Genomic DNA, 23,344 nt, shown 5'->3' with positions numbered 1-23,344 from the left:
ATAAGTCTCTTAAATTCTCTTTACTCCTCCAAAAGCTCAGTTAGCAGATCGCTGTTTTTGCTGGAGATGGGCATGTTTGTATTCACATCATATTTCAAAGCTTAAGAGAATAAAATATTGAAATGCCATCCTCACATTAACCTTCCCTTTGCCAATTTAACTGGTTCTTAACCAAACTTATGCAAGTAGGTTTTACAAGTGTTCTTACTCATGTGTTGCTTGCTGTGTGTTTCCAGGCGTGCTGGCCTGTGCACCGGTAGCTCCCTCGGTGTGGGTTTTACCCCAGTAGGTCTGTCTGTCTGTAGAATGTTATGTCATCCATGGATTAGCTGTTTGCAAGCTTCCCTGTTACTAATCATGACATCTGCTTTGCAGAACCTCCTCAAGTCCTGTAGGTTTACAGGTCTGTAGAGCCCTGGAAGTTTTCACCTTTTTATATTCACCTTTGCTAGTAAGCATGAATATTAGTCTTTTTTAGAGAATATTCCGCTTGTTTGGGATTTTTTTTTTTGACTGAATAATTAAATTCTACAATTTGATTACTGTATTAAGTGTTTGGTCACTGCAGGCTATAGAACTTCCCCCTTCACTTTGTGTTGAGAAGTTTAATCCGTTTTGAACGGGGCTTGCAAGTGGAAGAGCTATTGCTTTTGTAACTTTTTTTCAAAAGCTTTCTGCTTCTGTAATAATAAGATTGTCACAGTAGCAAAACCAGCTCAGGAAGGAATGACCCTCAGAACATCTGATTGGCCAGCCAAGAACCAAAAACAAATGTCTAAGGAAAAAGCTGGAAATGTTGATCAGAGTGTATGTTACACTGGTGACTGGGTAATCAAACTGGTCATCATTTCATCAGGATTTTTTTTTCTCCTTTATACTCTTCAGATTAGATCTTCGAAATTAAAAAAAAAATCCTTTGAAATTCTGTTTTGTCTTCAACAGTGCCCTTAAAGATAGTCGTTTCCCCCCAATGACGAGGGATGAGCTGCCACGGCTTTTCTGCTCAGTGTCTCTACTCACTAACTTTGAAGATGTGTGTGACTACATGGATTGGGAGGTAAGAATGCCAGATATCTTTCATGAAAATGAACATCTGTAGCTGAAGTAACACTTCAAATGATCTACACGTATTAGTGTAGCTGTCACTGTTTTGCACTCTGTACACATGAGTAGGTGCATAGATTCAAAAGACACTTTTTGATAAAACTATCATCACCTCAAGAGTCTGAGCCGTGCAAATAGAATAAAGTTGTGGTTTTGCCCATAAAGACACTCAGAGTGGTCTGCATGGGTGTCTTGATGTCTAAGACTCCATTAAGGAAGGTGTTGTCTGAGCAAGGCTGTCCTGAGGTCTCATTTACAGCATCTACCTGGTAGATCAGTCCCTTGACTCTGGAAAGGGCTGTTCCAGTACAGAAGTTAACAGTTTGATGTGTACTTCCAGAAACAAAATGCACAAAATTGCAGTCCCAGAACAAGCTGCTTCATTTAGCTTGTAGAGACATTCATCTTCCCCCAAACTTGGTTTACTTTCAGAGTGAGTGTCCTGCGCAGCCCTCCCAAAGCCTTTGTACAGTGAGGCCACAGAAATCACTGCTCTCACACTGCTTACGCATGGAGCTGAATCTGTTCTAATTGCCAGGTTCTAGGAAACCTGCATGCATCCTCTTGGAACAGCAGCATAAAAGAGATTGAAAAGCACATGCTGACGTGTGTATGACAGTGTATGCTGATGGAAGTGCTAGTCTGTAATGTTCTTTTCCCCAAACAATTTAGCATTAGATGCTTGGAAAAAAACAAGGTACTTGACTAAAGATGAACTGCTCATCTCGGTCATCATGTTGCATTTCTCATTCCGCTTTGAATCTATTTTTGAGTGGACATAAGAAGAATTTTGAAATTGTCATAGAATTGCAGACATTATAATGCCAGAGACACCACAAAAGCTACAGTATTTTCCTTTAATAATAACTTAGCCTGACTAAATATTTAGAACTTCTTAGGAGAAAAAGAGACTTTCTGTTGTATTTAAAGATAAAAAATGTACATTCAGTAGCTTTTCCTTAAGAAAAAGCTGAAAGCAAAGCCCGAGTTCAAAAATCCACTTTCCCGTGGAAAGACTGGTTTTAGCTTTGTTCCTTGGGCAACTGCTAATTCATAACTAATATGAAAAAAAGGAGGCTTTTACTTTCTATGCACTTTCTATATTTTTCTGCAGAACTTGTGGGACTTTAACAACAGTGTAAGTAAGCATAATGCTGAACTGTAGTGTTTCTGAATTCTGATTGATTTTATGGATTCTTACAGTTGTTCTTATTGGAAACCCCTGACTTACAAGGGAAGAAAGCAGAGGTCAAAAATATAAAAGGCCTTGTGTTGCTTAGTTGCTCTCTCCTATTTCATTTAAGGTTTTCTAGTGATAAGTTGTTAAAACCCTTCATAAATTCCTACAATTGTAAGAAATGGTCACAAACTTGGTTTCCATACAAAAAGACCCAGAGGAGGGGGATGCCATATAAGTATGACATTATAAAATTTGTGGTTGTTAGTCCTTAAAAGAGTGATTCATCACTGTGTGAGCCTGGCAGTGGGATAGCTTATGTCACCCATGTGTCTTTTAAGAGAGCTGCAGTTATGCAATATTAATGGAAAAAGGACATTTCAGGATTCTAGAGTATGATGTAAAGAGTCTACATCTGTCATCTGTCATCTCCTGTCATGCTGGGATCATCCTGAAAAACATCAGCCTAGGTAGGAGTCCCTGCTTTTGTAGGTGTGCTGCTGATGATCTTGTGGGAGCCAGGTCAGCAATTTGCTGACACAGGTCACAATATTTCAAAATTACCAATTCAGACAAGTCAGTGCTCTCAGAGACTTAGAGACAATGTCATCTGAAGTCAGGAGTGAAGCTGTCTGAGACAGCTCAGGAGTATCTTCTCTGTGCTGAAGCAGAGTGATGGATGTTTTCTCACATTAAAAAATTACCTTCCCAAACAAAATGAATTAATATTTCAGCTTCAAAAAGCAATGTGAAACCCTTAGTGGCAGAAACTTCCTTCAAGTCAACAGGAGATCTGTGTGAATTCACTGCTGTTAGTTCCCCCATGACTTCTCAAATGACTGCGTTTTCATCTTTTATAAAAGTAATTAGAGGAAAGTACACATCCTTAAAGGACCACTTCAATGCCATGTTGACAAGGATGCTTTCTGAAATATAACTTAGCATTCCTACATACCTGTGACTTTGTCTGAGTTGCAGTGCTGAGCAGATGTAGGGCTTTGAAAGGAACACTGTGAGTGTAGGAGCTGCATCTCCAGTTCTGCTTCTCAGAGCCCATGACAGACCAGTGTGGCCCAGTTGCTGCTGGGATGGAGCTGCACAGTTGCACAGCCTTTCCACCTCAGAGAAATAGACAGCATGAAAAACTCAAAGATGTGATGGGTTTTGGTGATACTACTGCTCTTTTATTAAAGATCAGACAGCAAAGGACTAGTTACAAGGTAAGTCATAAAAGACCATTTATTTTTAAACATGTCCTATTGATAGCAGTCGTTCCTTCCCTACATCAACTAATTCAGACCTGCTGATTCAGATCCTCTCCTCATTTTTTATTAGGAGATCCTAAAGCATTGCAATTGTATGTAATTATAACAAAGAACTTTTTTGCTAGACTTGAGCAGTAGCTCTTCCTTAAAATACCTTGAGAGAGCTCTTTGCCCCAAAGTTGCTGTTCTTAGTAAAGTAAAATGTGCAGAATTGTACATGCTGTCTTGATACAAAAGGCCTTTAACCTGTGTGCACTGGTTTAAATATTAGCTTAAATAGCTGTAGCCAATAATGTTGCCTGAAAGGCAGCTTTTCATTGTTGACAAAGTGGGAATATTCAGGAGTTGTGAAGTTCTTTCCTGCCTGCAAGTGCAGCGACGCCAGTGGCTCTCAGCTTCTGTTCTGTAGAACTGACAAGAAAGTCTGGATCTCAATATGTTATTCTCTTTGGACAACATGCAGTGATTCCATATATGTGAATGAATGATTATGCTTGACATGAAGTAGAGAACAAACCTCCTGAGGAGTCTTTTTCCTCTGTTATTAAATCAGAATGTAGTATTGGGATGCTACTATAGATGGTCAGAAAGAAGCCAGTATATTTGCTGCAAATGTGGGGCTAAAAAGCTGTGGAATTGAGCTAATGCCAAGTGGGATCAGCTTCAAGAAAGTAGCAATAGTCACTTAATCTGAAGGTTTCCATTTCCAAAACATTTGTGTGCAACTATTTCCATAGTATTAGTCAGATAAATAAAGGGGAAAGTTACTGTTCTGTTGTATCACAAGAAATACTTTGCAAGTTCTAAGCCAGCTTTTTTGCCGGAAAAAAAGGAAAAAACCTTTTTTCTAGGTTGGTGCAGAGATTGAGGTGACAAAAGAAGGGCTGTCCCTAACCCAGAGCAGGGTGTCAAAGTGCCACTGGCACATGGGCGCGGGCTGTGCAGCAGGTCTGGGATGCAGAACACAGAAAGTGAGTGGACAAAAGGAACAGGCAGATGCTTGTTCCTGTCACCAAGGGGGTGTTGCACTGCTCCAGCTCTGGAGCTTTCCATGTAGATTCTCTGTAACCGGCTCTTTGTTAGCTGCTTTAATGTATTTCTGAACAACTGTTTTACAATTAAACTAATTAGTGGTGATTGCAAGTAAATAGCTTACAGATTTCAGTGCAGTAGATATAACCAAACAGAACCATTATTTAGATGATCATTTATTCCACGATGGAGTCCACAGAAACTTAAATGTCAACAAGGCCAAATTCCCCATGGACAGTCTAATGAGAATAATGTTTTTCCTTCCTCTCAGTGTGGTTGGAGAGTCAGTCCAAGAGGAACAAATGAATGAACTGCTTTTGGAGCCTTGGGGCAGAACAGTCCATCAGGAGAGTTGCTGCAGCTTTGGTGTCAGAGGGGGCTTTGGAACCATTTTTTCTTAGATATATAGAGAGGTATTGTGGGCAGTAATCTGGCTAGTGCCATAGGCATTTGGCAAAGCAATAAACATGGCATGTACATGTTTTCTGTCATCCCAAGGTGTATGGAAATAAAGAATTCATTAAAAATAATGTGTATAAATGAATATGAATGTGTTTAAATACACAACAAAGTGAAGTTTTGTAGAAGTAGTTTCAGAAGTAAAATAATGTAGCTTAATGCAATCCTTAGATGTAATGAAAGGTCTATTAATTTAATTAATATTGTCACAGAACCTAACTTTAGATGGCCTCTGGCCACTTACACAACTGATCAGAAAGTTTATATCTACAAGTACTGCTTATATAGAACACAGTATTTCATGCTCTAAATCTCCATAGAAATATTTCTATTGTCAGAGATTGCTTTTTGCCTAAGTCTCTCTCCTTATCTTGCTTTCCTCTCCCAATAGCAACAATTTAAATAGGTTCTTATCCACGTGGGAGGCTGAAGGAGCAATTGTGTGTCCCTTTTCAGCTCCAGAGGTACCTGTAGGCATTTGTTTCCCTAATGAATGGTAATAGGTGAGGCAGAACTCCAGCTCTGTCTGCACAAGATTGGTTTGTTTTTCTAAACTTCACAGACAGATGCTGTTGTTCTATGGAATGCTGCCTGTAGTGCATCAGTATTTTTAGTCTGAGAAGCAGACCTGAGGCTGTGTAGGAAGGTGTTTGCTGGTCCTGGTAGCAGGGCAGTTAATGCCATCTACAGACCCAGCCCCTACCTCCCATCTTGGAGAGGGCTATTTTGGGAAATCTCACAGAAGTTTGCATCAGTTGAACACCAGTCTCTTGAGGAAAATAAATTCCACACTGTGCCCATGCCAGTCTTAGTGTGGATCATTTTTAGTCTGCTTGTGTGTGGCTTCCATTTATTTAACTCAAGCCTGTTAGCTGGAATTGAACAATGAAAAGCTCGAATTTGTGCTCCACAGGATGCTATGAAATTCTCCCCTGCTGCACATCCCTTTTTCTACAGACATGGGCCTAAAAGTCCATTAAAATGGTTAATGGGAAACATCCAGAGCAGTGATGCAATTTGAATGTTGCATCATACTTCAAGGCATCACTAGTGCTCCTGGTTATTATGCAAAAGACTTGTGTAGCATTTAGAATCTCTGATTCTGCAGGATTTAAAGGTGTGCAAACCCTGGAAATATTTAATCTTAGTACTGAATATACACAGTCACAGAATCACCAGCTGCAGAAACTTACTGGTTTGGGCATAAACTCTGTAGGCTGTTTTCAGCTTCTAACATAATTTCATTTTACTTTCAGGCCTTTGGGCTTATAATTGTATCTTCTGAGTATACAGATTTAATCTCTCTGGTGATTATATATATCCATGTAATGAAAGTTGGGGTTTAGGAATGTTTGGTAATGAAATAATATGTTAAAAGTTGCAGTGAATTAAATTTGTTAGTCACAAAGTTACATTTTTCCTATTTATGAACAATGTTAGATTCATAGGGAAGAATGGTTATGGCCATGGCCAGCTACAAGGGACTCTTCCTCCCATTTCCCCTGCTTATATCATATATAAAGAGTGAAAAGTTTAAAAATTAAAGTCTTACTATAAGCATATATGTTAATTGAAGAAGTGGTGGAGCTTTGTAAATATTCCTTATTTGTTTTTTGACTGCCCTGCAGTTATGGTAAAGTAAGTAAATTGTTACTAGAGAAAATTTTACAGCATTTTTTGCTTAAATTTGTGTCCTCAAGCATGTGCCACACCAAACAACGTGATATCCTTTTAAAACATTGACTCATTTTCACATGCAGTGTTGGGATTCAAATGGAAATAACATCTTGGTTATGTGGGCATAAAAATGTCCATCTAATAATGCTTTGTGTTTGTGCACAGAATTCAAAAGCAGCTGAAAACCTTCTGGCAATGGAATATCTTTTATGGCCTGATCCCAGTGCAGGTACTCTCCACAGAATTACTGTAACCTGAAAACAGGGGCCTTAAACAATGCCCTGGAAATGTGCCCAGCCTCTTGGTTCTTCTTCTCCCAATATTTTCAGCATTTTGATCTGCATCCAGCTCCTTGGTATTAGTAATCTTGGTTTCTGTGCTGTCATTTTGTCACCTTACAGTTCTTAGTAGCACAGAAACAGGAGTTTGAGGCTGGGTACTTTGTAATATTTCCATTTCCTCGTCATACATGAGGTGAAATTTTGAAGGCTCCAGGCTCGAGTCCATAGTGTGACAAATCTTTGATTGTTCAGTTGCTGCTTTGAACAAAATTAATGCTCTTAATTGAAGCCTCATTAGATTTGGCAGCTGTTTTGCCTGCAGATTATAGCTGGTGACCAGGTGATTTTATCAGCAACAACAATGGTGACAGTGTCAGAGGAGACAGAACAACTTTAGCTCCTCAGCTGGATTTCCTCCAGCCCAGGAATGAAGCTCTGTGGTGAGGAGCAGAGGAACATCCTGTGTACCTGTGCTGCTGCTGAGCTTTCATGGCAGTAAGTGAACACCTCTCCAAAACATGCCACCCACTGCAGGGCCACCTCCTTGAAACTCTGTGAAATGCTGTTAACCACTGTTCTGGATTTCACCATGTCAGTTCCCATGTTGTCTCTTTGCTCTGCTGATGTACTAATGGGTGCCAATCTCTTGCAGGTGGGTGTGCATGGCATTAGAATAGAGTTCATCAACGAGAAAGGATCAAAGCGCACGGCCACCTACTTACCCGAGGTTGCCAAGGAGCAAGGTCATTGTTGCACTTTATTTCCTATGATCTGGTGAAGAGTTTAACATACCTGTAAATCTAAAATGCAGTATTTGACCTTGCACTGATGTCAGATGATGGAGCAGTGTTTAATTGTAAGAAGGCTCTTATATAAAATGCCAATTTACATGCATGTGTCAGTCTCCTAGAGGGCTTCAGTAAACTGTAGCTGTTTTTTGAGCCAGTCATAAATGCATGGAGCTATAGGAAAATAAAATAAAATGTGGAGGAATGGTACAGTGCTGTCAGCCAGGCTAACAGCTGTTAAAAGCTGCCAGTTTCTGTGTGGCTGCTGGGCTGGGATATAAGGGAGATGCAGAAGCTCTGTTAAGCATTGGGATGGCTGGGCAATTATCTTAATCATTATTTATTCCTGAATTCCTGATGTTCGAATTGTTTTTCGGTTAGGTACTTTCTGCTAGTACTCAATTCCTGTTACAAACACTGACTTGTCAGGGTTTTTAACGGATGGAAGGAAGTTATTTTCAATAGGGAAGTACAAAAGGATGTTGTTAAAAGTCCTTTTAATAGAGGCAGAGACTTCAGTTTGTGAATTTAAAAAACTAGAGTAGATTTTGTTGAACAGTCTTATGCTGACTCTGAGGGCTCACTATGTTTTTATATTTCCAAGGTTGATAGTGTGTCTCGATCGTTTATAGTTTGCATTACTGCTACTTTTTTTTACCTTTTTATATATAAGTTTGTCTACAAAGAGTTCAGCTGATATCTTTACTGACAATTCTTTTTAATTGATAATTCTGTTTCCAGATAGTTTCATAAAAGTTGAGGGGTGTTCCAAGTTTTTTCTAAAATTCAGGAATTGTGGAGGAAATGTGTCTAAATTTATGAAAAGTTTTAGTAGACTATAAATTGCAATCTGATTCTTTAAAATCTCCAGAACTACTCATTTGTATTTTGTATGTGCCCAAATCTACTGTGGTTTTTGCAGGTTTTTAATGTAACAATGTGACTAATTGTATCTTTAGGAAATAACTTGTCTAACAGCTGTTTAAAATATGAGAGTTTTTTACATAAATAGGAGGTTTGGATAGCATGAAAATTTTATTGAGAACAGTAATGAATTTGTATTTTAAATCTACTGCTTCTTTAATTATCCAGACACCTATAATATATAGTTCTAAAATCAGCCATATCTCTGTAAAGTGAACTGATGTTTATGAAGAAGTCTGACTTCAAGTTCTCTGTACATGTTCAACTAATTATTATTATAAATGTTATGCATAAATTTAGTTTTCCATGTTACTATAACCATTTATAATGTCAAAAGTGGCTGTGATACATGATCATACCAAGATGTTTTGGAAAAGTTTATCACACACCCATTTTAGGACACTTGGGCAGAGTGGGTTCACTTTCAGCTATGAGATGAGAAATATATGTTGTTTGTAGAATGAGCTGTGTGTGTAAAGAAATACTAAATGTGGTATTTCCTTCAGCTGTTCTGAAGTAGGAAAGAATGTTTTGGTTTATCCCAAATGCCAGCAGAGCCCTTGCACTCTCAATAGCACCACACACTACTGTGCTTTTGCAACATCTGTTCCTATTGCTTCATTTCTCACTAATTTGTGCTACTGTGAAATTCAACAGGATGGGACCACATTCAAACCATAGATTCCTTGTTGAGGAAAGGAGGCTACAAAGCTCCAATTACTAATGAATTCAGGAAAACAATAAAGCTAACCAGGTATGCACTGGGATACCACACACAGCCCTGTTCTTGTAATGCTCCTTCCTGGTAAGTGCTCCTGCAGATGGTATGGTGAACTCTCCTGGATGTGTCAGTCATGGTTGCTTTGCTCCACAAGAGCAGTACAGACTTAGGAAAGGCTTTGCACAGGGATGAGTGAATCCCCTAAGCAGGAGTGAGAGGTGGCTGTTCAGTACCATGGTATGTTAGTTCCAGCAGATCTGGGCTGATAACTCTGCACCTTCACAGCTGGTTTAGCTCTGGCTTCTCACAGAGGGATTTTTGGCTGTAATGGGTGTTCAGGGCTGTGGTTAATGGGAATTACTTGCTCTTGTTAGATTTATTTGGGCAGATGGTGCATGGTGGGGCTGCTGTTGCATTGCCATGGAGGTCCCTCAGAGCCCTGGATCCTCAGAGAAACCTCAGCGTTATGCCCTGTGGAGTGCAGGTTTCCCTAATCCTGAGGTGTGAGACATGCAAGCAGTGCACTGCTTCCACAGCCAGTGTTCTGGTGAGACTGTGTCAGGGAATTCCCAGGAGTGGGGACAAGAATTTAATATTTTATTTCATGCTAGTTTCGTTTGGTTTTTCTAATTTAATAAAACATGTTCTTGAGGGCTCCATAGTGTGTGGCAGCCAAGGTATTTCAGAATTAGCAGCAGATACTCTGCCCATAATATTGTCCTTAGGTGGGGAAGGGTAGAGGAGTCTGTATGAATGTCTGTAGGAATGGTTTAAAGTTATTTATTTGTATAAGCCTGCAGTGTAAAATGACTGCTGAACTCCAGTTATTTAGCCATGCATGGAGAAATAGGATTTTTTTAAGTCTTAGGTTATAAGGAAGTTTTGACCATTTGTCTTCTTCAAGGAGATAAAGACTTTGGGTCTCAATGAGTGTTTGGAATTCTGGATTCTTATAGGAACCTAACTACTGTGGAGTGGCTCCAAGTAAGGGAAACATTTTATTCTGAAGGTTAAATTAGGGAGGAAGGATTTACAGAAGCCAGCTAAATTTCCAAGTGCAGAGCCCCAGTCTCCCTTTAATTCATTCCAGCTGTACACCTTGTTATCTTATTTTTGAAAAGTGTATCTGGAGATAGCTGAGGGCAAGAGTAATAAGGCAACAGATCATTTCTGTGCACCTCAGCAAATGAGGAGCATATTTTTCCATTAAGCAAAACTTCTATATAGCACACGTTTTCTTCCTGCTGCACAATTTTGCTTGGAGCAATAGCATGGAGCACAAAACCAAACAAAAAAACCCTAAAGTTCACCCCACTCCTCCCAAAAAACCCCACAAAAAGCCTTATATTTAGTGTAATTAAGTTCACAACACTGAAACTGCTACCACAATCAATTGCCTGATAAGCGAAATGAGCAAACCATAATTTTTTTCATTGTTCAGAAAAAGGGGTTTTTTGATTGTCTGTTTTACTTGCTTAAAATCTCAGATACTGCTGACAGATTAGAGACAGCATTATTAAAATACTAATTGTTTTCCAGCATTAGACAACCTGGTTTAGAACCTCATTTTAATAATTTATTGTCATACATGAAAATATCTACTGGAGGAGTGAATAAGGGCCTTTAACTTCTTTTTCAAGTCTTCTGAATTAAAGTAAGTGTGTGAAAAAAGGTTTAGGCTGATCATGAGTCTGTCACTCCCTTCAGGTTCCCAGCAGTTCTGGCCATGGTTTGAAAGAGCTAAACAGTGGCACAGAGGCACTCAGAGCAGTCAGAGGGGTCTGAAATGCAGAGCTCAGCAGCTGGGGATGCAGAGCTGTGCAGGGGCTGTGCAGCTGGCCCTGATGTCTGTCACTGTCACCTGCAGGGCCCCTCCTTGTGTCCCATGGGGGAGTTCCATTCACTGGTGCCATGTACCATCCCATGGATTCCAGAAGAGCTGCTGCTTTCTCTGCAAGGCCCAGCAGCCACTGGTGCCTTGTGTTCCTCATTGTCTGACAATACCGATGCAGATGTATTCAGAATATTTGTTGTCAGGACCTGGATTCTGCTTTTAGTTACAAGGTGTTGGGCAGTGTTCTTGTGGGACCATTCTTCATTATTTTTCAACTGACTTGGGAGTCAGGAGAGGTCCCAGTCAAGGGGAAGCTGGCAGATATTGTTCCATTTGGAAGAAGGAGATCCTTGTTATTACAGGCCTGCTGGTCTCACTTCAGTGCCTGGTAAAATTAGTTTGGTGCCTCTCTGTGAGGACATCAAACTCTAGAGTGTGATGAAAGTGACCAGCAATGGTGAAAGGCCTCAAGGGCAAGACTCAGGAGGAGTAGCTGAGGTCACATGTTTTGTTCAGTTTGGAGAGGGCTGAGAAGGACCTCACTGGGTCTACAGGTTCCTGGGGGGCAGTGGAAGGGAGCTGCTTATCTGCTTTTTCAGGGGACCAGCAATAGGATGTGAGGGAAGGGAATGAAGCTGCCTCAGGGGAAGTTTCAGGCTGGACACTAGGAAAATATTCTTTACCGAGAAGGTAGTCAGGCACTGGAACAAGCTGTCCAGGGTCATGGCATCCAGCCTGTTGGAGGCCAGGGGTGTCTGAACAATGCTTTTCACCATATGGTTTAGTTTTAGGTAGTTGCGTGAGGAGAAGGGAGTTGGACTCGATGTTCATGATGGGTCCCTTCCAACTGGAGATATTCTGTGATTCTAGTCTAAAAAGAATGTAACTATATTTAATGTAGCTGGGATAATTTTAAAAGCAGAATTTGGCAGACAGTCGATACTGATTGTTTAAAAACAGCCCAAAAATCTATAGTGCTTGTTTATGGTTTTTCCTACTATATTTTTGTAGAGGGTTGGCTGAAGCTACAGGACATTCTCTATTCCCTCTACCTCAACCAGCATAGTAGCCAACCATTTTTAACAATTCTGTTTGCTTAAAGTATTTTTTCATAAGCAGTTATATTGTGATTTGTCACATGATTTAAGAAATGACCCTGACATTTGTGGCAGTTCCCTTGTGCAGCTGAAGTCAGTCTTATTCCCAACATCAAAAGTACAGAGCTCTTACCACTAAACAAAGCAGCAGTGCAGCATTTCTGGTGCTAGCAGTGCAGCTTCCTGGTAGCAGTTTCTGAATTGGCCTCTCTGCTCTTTGCCAGGTACCGCAGTGAGAAGATGACGATGAGCTACACAGAGTACCTTGCCCATCGTCAGCATCATCACTTCCAGAATGGTATTGGGCACCCCCTTCCACCATACAACCATTATTCCTGACACTGAGCCGCATGACCAGTCACTGGACCTCTCTGCAGACCTCTTCCCAGGAGACCCTGCCCCTTCTTGGTCTAGCTATCTCTATTACTGTACCATTTTATGATGATAGTTTCCGTTGCCATGTTGAGGCTCCTTGGTTGGTTCAGCTCATCATGGCAACGGGAGGGAAAACTGCATTACTACAAAGATCCCATACCTTTTTCTTATTAATTCACTGCAGATTTTTTTGCAGCATATACCTTTGGGTTTTTTATGAAAATTTAAATTTCTACTTCATTAACATTGAATTATATCAATCAAGGCTTTCTGTAACTGTGGATGGAAGGAAGAGTTTAAGGATTGCAGTTAGGGATGCTTTGCTTAGCAAAAAGGCATTCATGGCTTTTGCATTAATGGGTGTGATAGGGAATGAAACATATCAGATTCAGGTATTGAAGTAGACAATGAATTGCATTTTCATAACATTGTTAATGACGTTGTGTGTACAATATCTCACCTTCACAGTAAAGATTCCATGTAGCTCTGTACAGGATCTCCAGATCCAGCACAAACAGCCAGAGCACCAAGGCTGACATGCAAAATGCTTTTTTGGGATGAAGAGAAGCGACTCATGTACAGCGAGAGGTGATGTTTAACATGGCAGCATTTTCAGAATCAAGTGGCCTAAATGATTTGGGCACAATCCAATCCAGGACCCTTTTGTGTCCCATCCTGTGCTGGCAATCAGAGGCAGCCCAGGCCTGTCGGGAGTAGTCACAAGAATGCATTTGTAATGAGACGATGCCTTTGTGATGACTCAAATTAGGAGTGACATTTGTGTCCTAAAAACAGATTGGTGAGTAGCAGATGTCATATTAGGAAGGAAATGGATTTAGATTTTAGTGCCTTTGACTATAACATAATTATATACTTATATATAAAATTCATAGAAAACATATACTCCAGACATTTTCGCAGACCCTGTGGAGGCTGCTCTGGCATCAGGGTTTTGGACACTTTTTTTTCTCTTTAAAGTGAGATTTACTTTATTATTATTAGCAAAATTATTTTGGAAAAGAGAAATTCCTGTTTTGTTCTTCATCTGCTTTTGAACTTACTGAATTTTATCAAGTCTTGAATAGTTGGATCAAGTTAACTTTTGTTTAATAAAAGAAAAAAGACTCTTGTGAGAAAGCCAGGACAAGTATGCCATAATGTTACATGTTTTCATCTGTTGCAGGAATAGTGCTTGAGAGCTGTAAGTACTGTGTAATAATTCTGATACCCCTCCACACGGTAGAAGAAAGAAAACCGATTGGAACTTTTTCCTGCTGTAAAAATAGGATTTAGTAAAAGGTATGTGTGGTCTGTTTGCAAGGCCAGTCAATGGCAGGAGCTCACTGCTTCCTCCTGTGCCTGCAGAACTCCCACTGCTGCCTGTTGCAGCACAGGCTGCCTGTTACAGAAAAGACCTTCCTAATCTGAGTGAGTAAACCACAGTAAGCAGAAATTCCAGTTGCTTTGAATAATGAATGTTTGTAAATACATAGATATATAAAAATCAAATAGATAAAATTCAGTTTTAAAAAAAATTGGATTAACTGTAAAAGTGTTTCAATAGGGCTTCAAAGTCGGATATGGATAAATTATGCTCATCCCTTATGTGAGGTTAGGTCTGCCACTTAATTTCTATGGAGGTTCTTGTAGAAGGTCTTTGGTATTCCTTCATCCACAGCATTTATGTCCAAATATTACCATTTTCAGTTGCGATGCCTTAATTTAAGCAGAGGGCCTGAAATTTCAGGAGCCAAGAGATGCCAGCCAGAAGCTGCAAAAATGAGTAAATGTTTATACAGAGGCTATTTTGGATGATACTGTTGTCTTGTTTCTACTTGGGGAACACTTTTAGATGAATTAATCTTCAAGTGGAAATGTGAACAAGTGGCTACCTGATAGAGTTGTGTTGGTTTTTTTTCTTGCCCTTATAGGGAACCTGAGCACAAACTGAATCATTCTGCTGCGAAAAAAGTCATCCAACCCCATCTTTATCTGTCATCTCGTTACAGCTCGCTCGTGCTTCTGCATGAGCTCATTGTTAGAAGTTTTTTAAAAAGATCTATTATATATAAAAATATATATGTATTGAAAGGTGCTAATCAACCTCAAGAAGGTCACGTGACTGGTCATGCGGATCTAAAATCATATCAGATTTTTTAAGAAATCTTCGATATATGCAGATGTTATACAGAATTTCTTACCAGTGTAATAATGATATACTGATGAATAAACAATCCTGCAGGATTTTAAGGACAAGGTCAGCAATACTTCCCACCATGGCTTGGGGGAGAAAAGGATAGTTTTGTCTCCTTTTTGTATACAGCATAATGCACAATGCATTTTTGTCTATCTCTTAGTAGCTGTTGCTTAAAAATATAGTTCAAGGCTGTTATACAAACTGTAAAGGTGTGCTTTTGAACCGAGCTCATGCCAGACCCTTCTGGACCAGAGTTTTGTATCACTAATTTAAAAACTGTTACAGAGTCTGTGGTCAATCAGATTGTATGATTTTTTTTTTAAGATTGGAATAATCAGTCTACCTACAGTGTTTCTAGGGCACCTACCTCCTCAGCACACTGTGCTGAACTGCTGCAGATTGTTTCTCTGTAATTGTGGGATTCTTTGTACCAAACGTGCAGCTCACTGTGACATGCACTGGCACAGCACAGGTCTGTTTGCTTAAAGCTAATCAGCAACTGCTCTCACAAATGTCATTCCCTCATAGTTACCTTCAGTAGCTTTTAGCTGTATTGTTGGGGCTAGCTACAGATTTGTTTTTCATTTGGGGTACTTTATAGAAATTAAGGTACAACCAAGTAGCTTATTTCACTGTTTGTTAAATTGAAATGCTGATTATTTTTTTTATGAGCACTACTCAGTTTGCCTTATTCCATTGAAGAGATTGTTGGGGTTTTTTTTTTCATTCTCTTGCCTAATGTTCCTAAAAACTCTGTTCTGTAAACTGAGTTAGACAACCAAACCATAGACTTGACACGAAGCTGTTACTCGGTGATGCTTCAAGTGTCCTTCCCGCTGCCCTGGCAGGGGGGGACGCTCCGGTCCTGACCTCAGCCCCGCTCTGGAACCAAGGTGGGCACAGCCCTGGCACACCTGGAGTTTGTATATGGACCTCTACTTGTCTCAACTGTGCGGGTTTTTAAAACTGTTGTCTGGAGTAGGTTACATCTCTTATGTGTGTTAGATCGAACCAAAGAAGCCTCCAGCCATGCCCAAATGCTGCTCCTAAAGCCTGCCTTCCAGTCCTTACAAAATCCCTGCAGGATTAAATGTGTTAACTTTTTTATTTTTGTACAGTTTCTAACTGATTTTTGCTAGTGATGTTAATTGAATTAAGTTTATCTGGGGAGTCTGAGTATCTCCTCCATTTAAATAAACTGGTGACTTTCATTTTATGTTAAAAAAAAAAAAAAAGTTTAAAAAAAAAAGAGAAACCCAAAGTGTGCCTCTCAGATTTAAGGGTTTCTGGTTACATTTATTCTTAAGACCAGCAATGATTCTTTATATACAAAGATATGTTTTCCTCATTTTTTATTACTGTTAAAGAAAAAAAATAAAAAAGAAAAACCTCTTTCTTTGCTCTGGACTCAGTAATTGCGCTGGTACATAAACGCACTGAGAAAACAAACTTTTGTTTGAAACTTTTGTAACAACTTATGACTGTTTTTGTATATCAAAGTTGATTCTTTTCAAGATATTTGGATCTAGTTTCTAAGTTATTTTAGTGTTTTATATGTTACAAAAAAAAAAAAAAACAAACAAAAAACAAACTTACTTTAAATTGTTCACCAGCATCTTGAGTTATCTTCAATGCCATGGTGACACACAGTGGGCTTAGAGCTACCTGGAGTAGCTTGTAAGGCCTCAGTTTTTTCCTTCCTTCCTTAGCAACTCAATTGATTACAGTAATATCACAGATTACCTGAACCCCCTTCCTTTATAACTAGATCCTTCTTCCTTCCACATTTAATTGCTATTAGTGTGAAGAAACTGTTGAAATGGGCATTTTAATATAAGTATGGCTTAAAAAGAGAAAAATGAGGAAAAAGAAAAAAAAATGCTAGAAGGTTATCTGTGGGTCTGTGAGATATGGCTGTGGAAAGATATTGTAGTAGTTTTAACACTATTGTTATTACCTTTTAAATCATTTACCCAATAAAATAAGGAAAAAGAATCACCACTTCTTTTTATGTTTCTCTGCTTAACTGCGTGGCTTGGTCAGTGTTTTTATTGAAGCATTTTTACCTGGTGTTAATGTCAAAGGCCAGTGGTGTTTTAGAAATGTTCTCCTGTTTTGTCTGCTGTAGGAACAAACTGGATAAAGGTACGTGCAGCTTTCACTAAACACTCCCAGTGAAATCACCATTTATATCAGCTACATTAGTTATTTGTCTCAGTATATTCATCAGTATTTATATCAATTGCCAGTTCAGTTTTGTACTTCTTGTCTAACTTTACACATGGAATTCTGTCCAGGCCTGAGCTCCCTCCTGTGAGAGGCAGAAATGGTTTCAAACTTTTGAAGCAAAACTTCTTTGCAGAACCAATTATACTGGTGTCAGGAACACAGCACCAGTACCCTTTAACAGCCAGATTGGCACAACATTCTGTTGATCAATGTTTCTTGAAGAATCTCTGTCAAAGCAACAGCACAGCTGATGCCAAAACTGAGTTGGAGAACTTTGGTCCCTCAGCCAAATTCTTGGTGCACTGAGATACTTTCTACTGAGTCTGAGTTAGAGGGAGCATATTTCCTCTGTAGGATAATTCCTGAGACAAAGCATTCCATCTCCCTGGAACTCAGCTCTGAGTTCAGAAGGGCTTTGTTTGCCTCATGCTCTATTAAAAGCTCTGCTGGCTGTAGATGCAGGGCCTTTGAAAGCAGAGCAATAGAATCCATGTAACCTTTGGATGTTGAAGTCTGATGCAGCCATTCCTTCACTTGCTCTGAAGCTTTATTTAGGAGAGTAACAAACCTCTGAAGGGAGACCTGCCTGGGTAAATACTAAACCAGTGATGGAAGCTTGGCTCGCAGATTTGGTAAAATTTAGTGTAAAACCTACACTAAACCTAATCTAAAACCCTGAGGCCATTGAAAGGCAGAGCTAATTACCACTTCCTGCAATGAGTTTCCACTCTTCTCACTGCTTTAGCTCTCCAATTCCCACTGTAAAAATCAAACCAAGCCAGTAGCATTAAGGGTGTTTCAGATGTAGAAACTTGCTTATTCTTACATATTTATTGGTATTAAACAATAAAAGGGTGATTTCCAATTAGTTACAGAAGGCTGCTGCCAGTAATCAGCAGTGCCTGCAATGGGAAATTGCTTGCTTGGTTCAACTCAGGCTGCCATACAGCACTTCACACTGGATTTTTATTTAAGCTGTTTCATCAGTCTTTATACTCTTCCAGAGAAAGTAAGCTGGAAAATTGATTCTTTTCCCCAGCCACATGAAAAATTGAATCCTCTGCAATGGATATATAATAACACAGGGTGGGCACAGCCAGTATGTTCTTTTTCCAAGAACAGTATTTGCCAAGAACTGCACACAAGGCAATAACCTGCTTGTCTGAGATGTACTGGGTCACAAGAATACATTTAACTATGCTGCAATCATGTTTATTACAGCCAGAAGCATTTGCAAAGTACATTATAACTACTTTGCCATCCTGTGATGTGGGGCTGAGTGCAGTCCTACAGCAGCTTTCTGAACAAAGGTGTGAGCTGAAAACTTCTGTGCATGTTCTCCCATCTTCTGCTAAAGTGCTGTGAAATGAAAATTACAAGACATTGCCCAGGCTGGGGTAGGAACAGTGAGGAAGCCTGCAGAAAGCATCCTTGGGCTGTAACAGTTCCCTGAGCTCTGCACCTGAAAGACAAGGACAGGTCCTATTTAAACAGTGATTAAAGGATTTATACCCTGCAGTGAGCTCTGACACTAAACTGCTCTTGACTGACAGGTAACAGGCAAAAGTCAGACTGAACTGCTTAGAATTCCAGAAATCCCAGTACCCACTGTTCTCCCAGGAACTGCTGTGTGCAAGATGGACAACATCAGATTCACACAGGAGCTTCCATCTTCTTACCTGATTTATAAACAGCTAATATTAATGTGCCTCTGTGATTGTTACCTAGTTATAAAAAGTCCTAAGCAGGCCAGACTCAGACCTGGCACAATCAGAATGATAACAAAATCATCCAGTATCCAGCAAAATGCATTTATTTGTTTTAATTCCAAGGTTTAACAACTATTTGCCCAATGATCTGGACTTAGGGCACAACAACAAAAAAGCCCACCAGAGCAAAATACAAAAACAGGTACACAAATTACCCCTCATTTATAAATGTTACTTCATAACCAAAGTTTAGCACATTAAAAAGTTTACAAAATTTATAACACTCTTACAAATTATTCAGAACTAACAGCATATGTGGCAGTTGAGCCCATCCACATCCATCCCTTTCCAACCCATTCTGTGCCTGGATAATGCCATGCTGGGACTGGAGTGTGGGGTAAGCAGCCCTGCAGGCTGTGCAGGCCCCTGGTGCTCCAGCCCAACCCCTAGCACAGCGTGGTCAGGGAGAGTGGGGTGTGCTCACTGCTCTGCCTGCTGTGTCCTCTGCAGCATTGGGATAAAGACTCAGGAAATGCAGAAAGAGTTTTTAAAAGTACAAAATTGACCCTGAAGAAAAATAAAATTATTTATAAAACAGCTTGGCTTTGACTAGGTTACACCAACAGCTGCAAGAGAGATTTACAGCAATATCACTTGAAGTACAAGGTCACAAAAATCAACAGATTTGTTACGAGTCCTGTCACTGTAGAACTGAAAACACCAAAGCTGACGTGTCTGCCTGCAGAAACCTCCCACCAGGGCTGACATACACCCTCTTCTGGGTTTTGGCTTTTTCAGAGCTTTGTTAACTATAAGGATGATATTTTTTTCCTAAGGATCCACCTAGAGTGAAACAATTGTCACACTGAAGAAAACACCGCAACTCTATTTTCCATAAGCTATGGATGCATAGAAAACAAATGCTTCTGGTTTAGATGCAAGACTTAGGACATAGAACTACAGTCAGTTAACAGTTGCAAAGAGCCACTTCTGGAAAATACAACTGAACTTTATAAAATTATCTGAAATATACAAGAATATCAAAACTCTGTGGCCAGAAACAGAAACCTACTGTTAGGTACTCTCTGGCCTCAAGATTTGACTGGACTGCAAATGGACTGACTTTTCCTCAAGCACACGTTAAGTTTTGCTTAGGGCAGCATCTTTGAACTGAGAAGCTGAACCAAAACCAGCTCCAGGTGTGTGTTCATAGACTGTGGCTTTTCATCAATTTACAAACACATGGGCAAGAGCTATTTGTTTGCACCTCTCAAGAGAAACGATGCAAATTCTCCTTTGATGCTTAAAAGAGGAAGTTGAACCAATAGATCCAGCTCAGGCACTGTACAGTGTCTGAATCCTTGGAAAAAGAGCACTGCAGGGATCCTGGACAGCTGAAGCCATGGCACAAGTGGTAGGGACAGAAACATTACTGGTTTGGAGAGCTACTTACTCCAATGCTGCATAAACAAACCCATCAGTAAACAGGTTTATTATAGCTAATAATGCTGCATTCATGGGTACACTTGGAGGGAAATGCAGCCATTGGCAGCTGGAGTAATGAGTTTGTTTCTTTTGAAATGCCTACAATACCAACACTTGGAGGGCTCTGTTCAGACCCCTTAACCCATACCAGCATCTCTGAAGGCCAGGCAGTGGCACTGCACAAGAATTTTTTGGGGTATTCTGGCCAGCAAATGAAGTCACTCTGGGGTAAGATTTTACACTCTGCTTCAGCTGCTGCTGCTGAAATTCCCAGTGCCATGACACATCTGGGCACATTGCAGCAGGAGGCCCAGGACAGCCCTTTCAATTGCATTGCACTGCAGCACTGTAAAACCTCATCACCAGGTACTGGGCAACAGCTTCAAGTTGTCTTGATATGGATGGAGTGTGTAACACCCCAGGAGAGAATGCAGTTGCCTCCCAAGAACAGCAGTAGAGTTTTGTGCTTTCATTTCCAGCATAAATAAGCATAAAGCAACCAAAGAAATCTGTATAGTGTAACTGCCTATAAAATAAACCATTCAGGGAAAAGAAGAATCAGCCTCTGCCAGGGAAAACAACAAATAAGTGCTAGAGAGATGAAGCACTCTGCTTTCCCATTTCCTGCACATACGGCAAGCTCTGGCTAATGCATATTCCCAGCAGATACCAGAGATAGGTGAGGAATGAAGGATGTGAAGTTCCACAATTGCTTCAGAAGTTTTTCCCTTTTCTGCTCCCATTCTGACCTGTCCTTCCCCTGCTGTGGAGCCTGTCTTAGCTACAATGATGCAGTTTTGAGTGGTGGGTCACCATAAATCTACATAAAGTTCTAAAAGCCTTCAAAGAAGGGCATGGGGAAGGAGGGAATAATTTTAAGTTTTGGGCCTGTCACTACAGGAAAGACACTGAGGCTCTGGAGCACATCCAAAGCAAAGCATTAGAGCTGGGGAAGGGTCTGAAGCACACATCTAAGGAATGGCTGAGGGTTTAGCCTGGGGAAAAGGAGGCTCAGGGTGGACCTGTCACTCTGCAACTGCCTGAAGGGAGGGTGGGGGTCAGCCTCTTGTCCCAGGAAATAAGCAACATGACAAGAGGAAACAGCCTTCAGTGGCACCAGGGAAGGTTTAAATTGGACCTTAGGAAAAATTTCTTCACCAGAAGGGTTATCAAGCCTTGAACAGGCTGCAATGGAGTCCCCAACCCTGGAGGAGTTTAAAAGATGTGTAGATGTGGCACCTGGAGATAAGGGTTAGTGGTGGGCTCAGCAGTGCTGGGTCAATGCTTGGTTTGATGAACTCACAGGTTTTCTCTGACCTAAATGATTCTGCTCTAACTCAGCCAGCCTCACTGATAGTGCACAACAACAAAGAAGCAACAGTTTATGTTCAAAAGGTGAAGGTTGCACTGCCTGCCTTCCCACCTGACTCCAGCTGCACCATTTGATTCCTTCACTGCAGCTCCAGTACTTCTAAAATCCCTACTGAGTGCAGTAGTTGGTTACCTCTCTACTTTTTTGCCTTGTTCAGTGAGACATTTTCTCAGCTTAAATTGGTACAAAAGATTCAACAAGCTCCAGAACGTGCCCATAAGGTTTAGAAGGCCAGTACAAGTGCCCCACTGGCTCTGATGAGCGGCTCCATCAGCAAACCCCATGTGGTGAAATTACACCTCAGATTTCTGTGTGACTCGAAACAACTGGAGCAGCCTAAGAGGGAAAAGCACAGGTGGGCCCAGGGAGGGAGGGCAGAGGCAACCACTCCCAGCAGCTCTGCACCAGTAATCCCTTTCCACTGCCCAGGGATGGCCCTGCCAGCTCTGCTAACATTCCTGCTACTGAATTTTAAGTCAGCCAGAAGAGCTTGCAAATTCTGCTTTCCAAGCACAGAGCCTGCACTGAGTGAGACACCTGAGCTCATTTAAATGCTCCTGCAGTTTTAATTGACCAGAGGCAGTCAATGGTGGCAAACAGCAGCTGCTTTATACTTGTTTGGAATGCCCTGAAGCAGATGATTACAGATAGGAAATGCTATAGTTTAGAAAAAGAAAACAGAAAAGGCTCCTACTTAGAGAAGTGTTTCCAGTAACTACAGTATCCTGACAGGAAAAAAAAGGGAAGATGCTAAAAAAAAGGCAATTAAAAAAACAAAAACCCCAGAAACCATACGTTAAGCAAATAAAGCAAATAATAATGCTAAGTAGTATTTGCAAAATTTGTTTTAAGTCCTTCTATTGTAATACTAACACCAGCTGTATGTGCCTGAGGGATAGTTTAGGTACATGCTGCATGTTCTCAAGTTGTGAGCATACAGTATATTTTTATATATACACACACACATACAGCAAGGCATGGAAGAATGCCAGAAATCAATTTGTAAATCAGAATATGGGACAATGTATTTCTGATTAAGGTGTACTTTTTTTAATCATATGGAGTAAAAATATTTGAACTAGCCACTTGTTCCCTCACAAAATAATTTTTTTCTTTCTTAAGAAAAAAAAAAAAGGTTAACTTACTTTTGCTTCCTGAGGTATAAATAGCTGTACCTTAACTTCAGCACATACCTTCAGGTGATCCAGCTGGAGGAGGTATGATGGTTTTGGTTTATCTTACAAGTCACAGCTTTGACAACACAATTAATCTATAAATTCCGTCAAACTTCTGTACAAGAAAAATCTGCAGCCCTGAAACCCAACAGTTTGCATAATGGACTCACAATTCTGGAAGAACACAGTCAGGATTTTCTCTCTTTCTGCCCATGATTTCTCCTCATGCAAAATTTGAGCAGGTACACACAGTTGATCATTCTGCCCATCCTGTTCTCCAAAAGACATTGATGGTCATGCTACTAAACTGAACATGCCCTTTGCAGTAGAGGCCTGCACTGACTTGACATTCCTTTTTATACCTGTATTTTAAAATCAATACACATGATATAGCAGAGCTGTAGGGAGAGAACAGTTTCATTTGGTTTCTTCACCAACCAGTC

The 23,344-nt window shown here is 40.3% G+C and overlaps 1 protein-coding gene across 1 annotated transcript in view; it reads left to right on the top strand.

The window, feature by feature from the left end:
• AMMECR1 (AMMECR nuclear protein 1) overlaps positions 1–16,932 on the top strand; it is a gene marked incomplete at its 5' end in the record, with an annotated part of 39,110 nt that extends 22,178 nt beyond the window's left edge. Inside the window, 4 exons of the mRNA XM_005419832.3 lie at positions 943–1,057; positions 7,648–7,738; positions 9,365–9,461; positions 12,584–16,932. Of these exons, the coding sequence (XP_005419889.1) occupies positions 943–1,057; positions 7,648–7,738; positions 9,365–9,461; positions 12,584–12,698 (418 nt within the window). The remainder of the gene's footprint in view (positions 1–942; positions 1,058–7,647; positions 7,739–9,364; positions 9,462–12,583) is intronic.
• Between the last annotated feature and the right edge of the window lie 6,412 nt (positions 16,933–23,344).

Source organism: Geospiza fortis, unplaced genomic scaffold (genome assembly GCF_000277835.1).
Source record: "Geospiza fortis unplaced genomic scaffold, GeoFor_1.0 scaffold157, whole genome shotgun sequence".
Taxonomy (NCBI): domain Eukaryota; kingdom Metazoa; phylum Chordata; class Aves; order Passeriformes; family Thraupidae; genus Geospiza; species Geospiza fortis.
The sequence above is the reverse complement of the archived record's forward strand: the minus strand, read 5'-3'. Positions and strand labels throughout refer to the sequence as shown.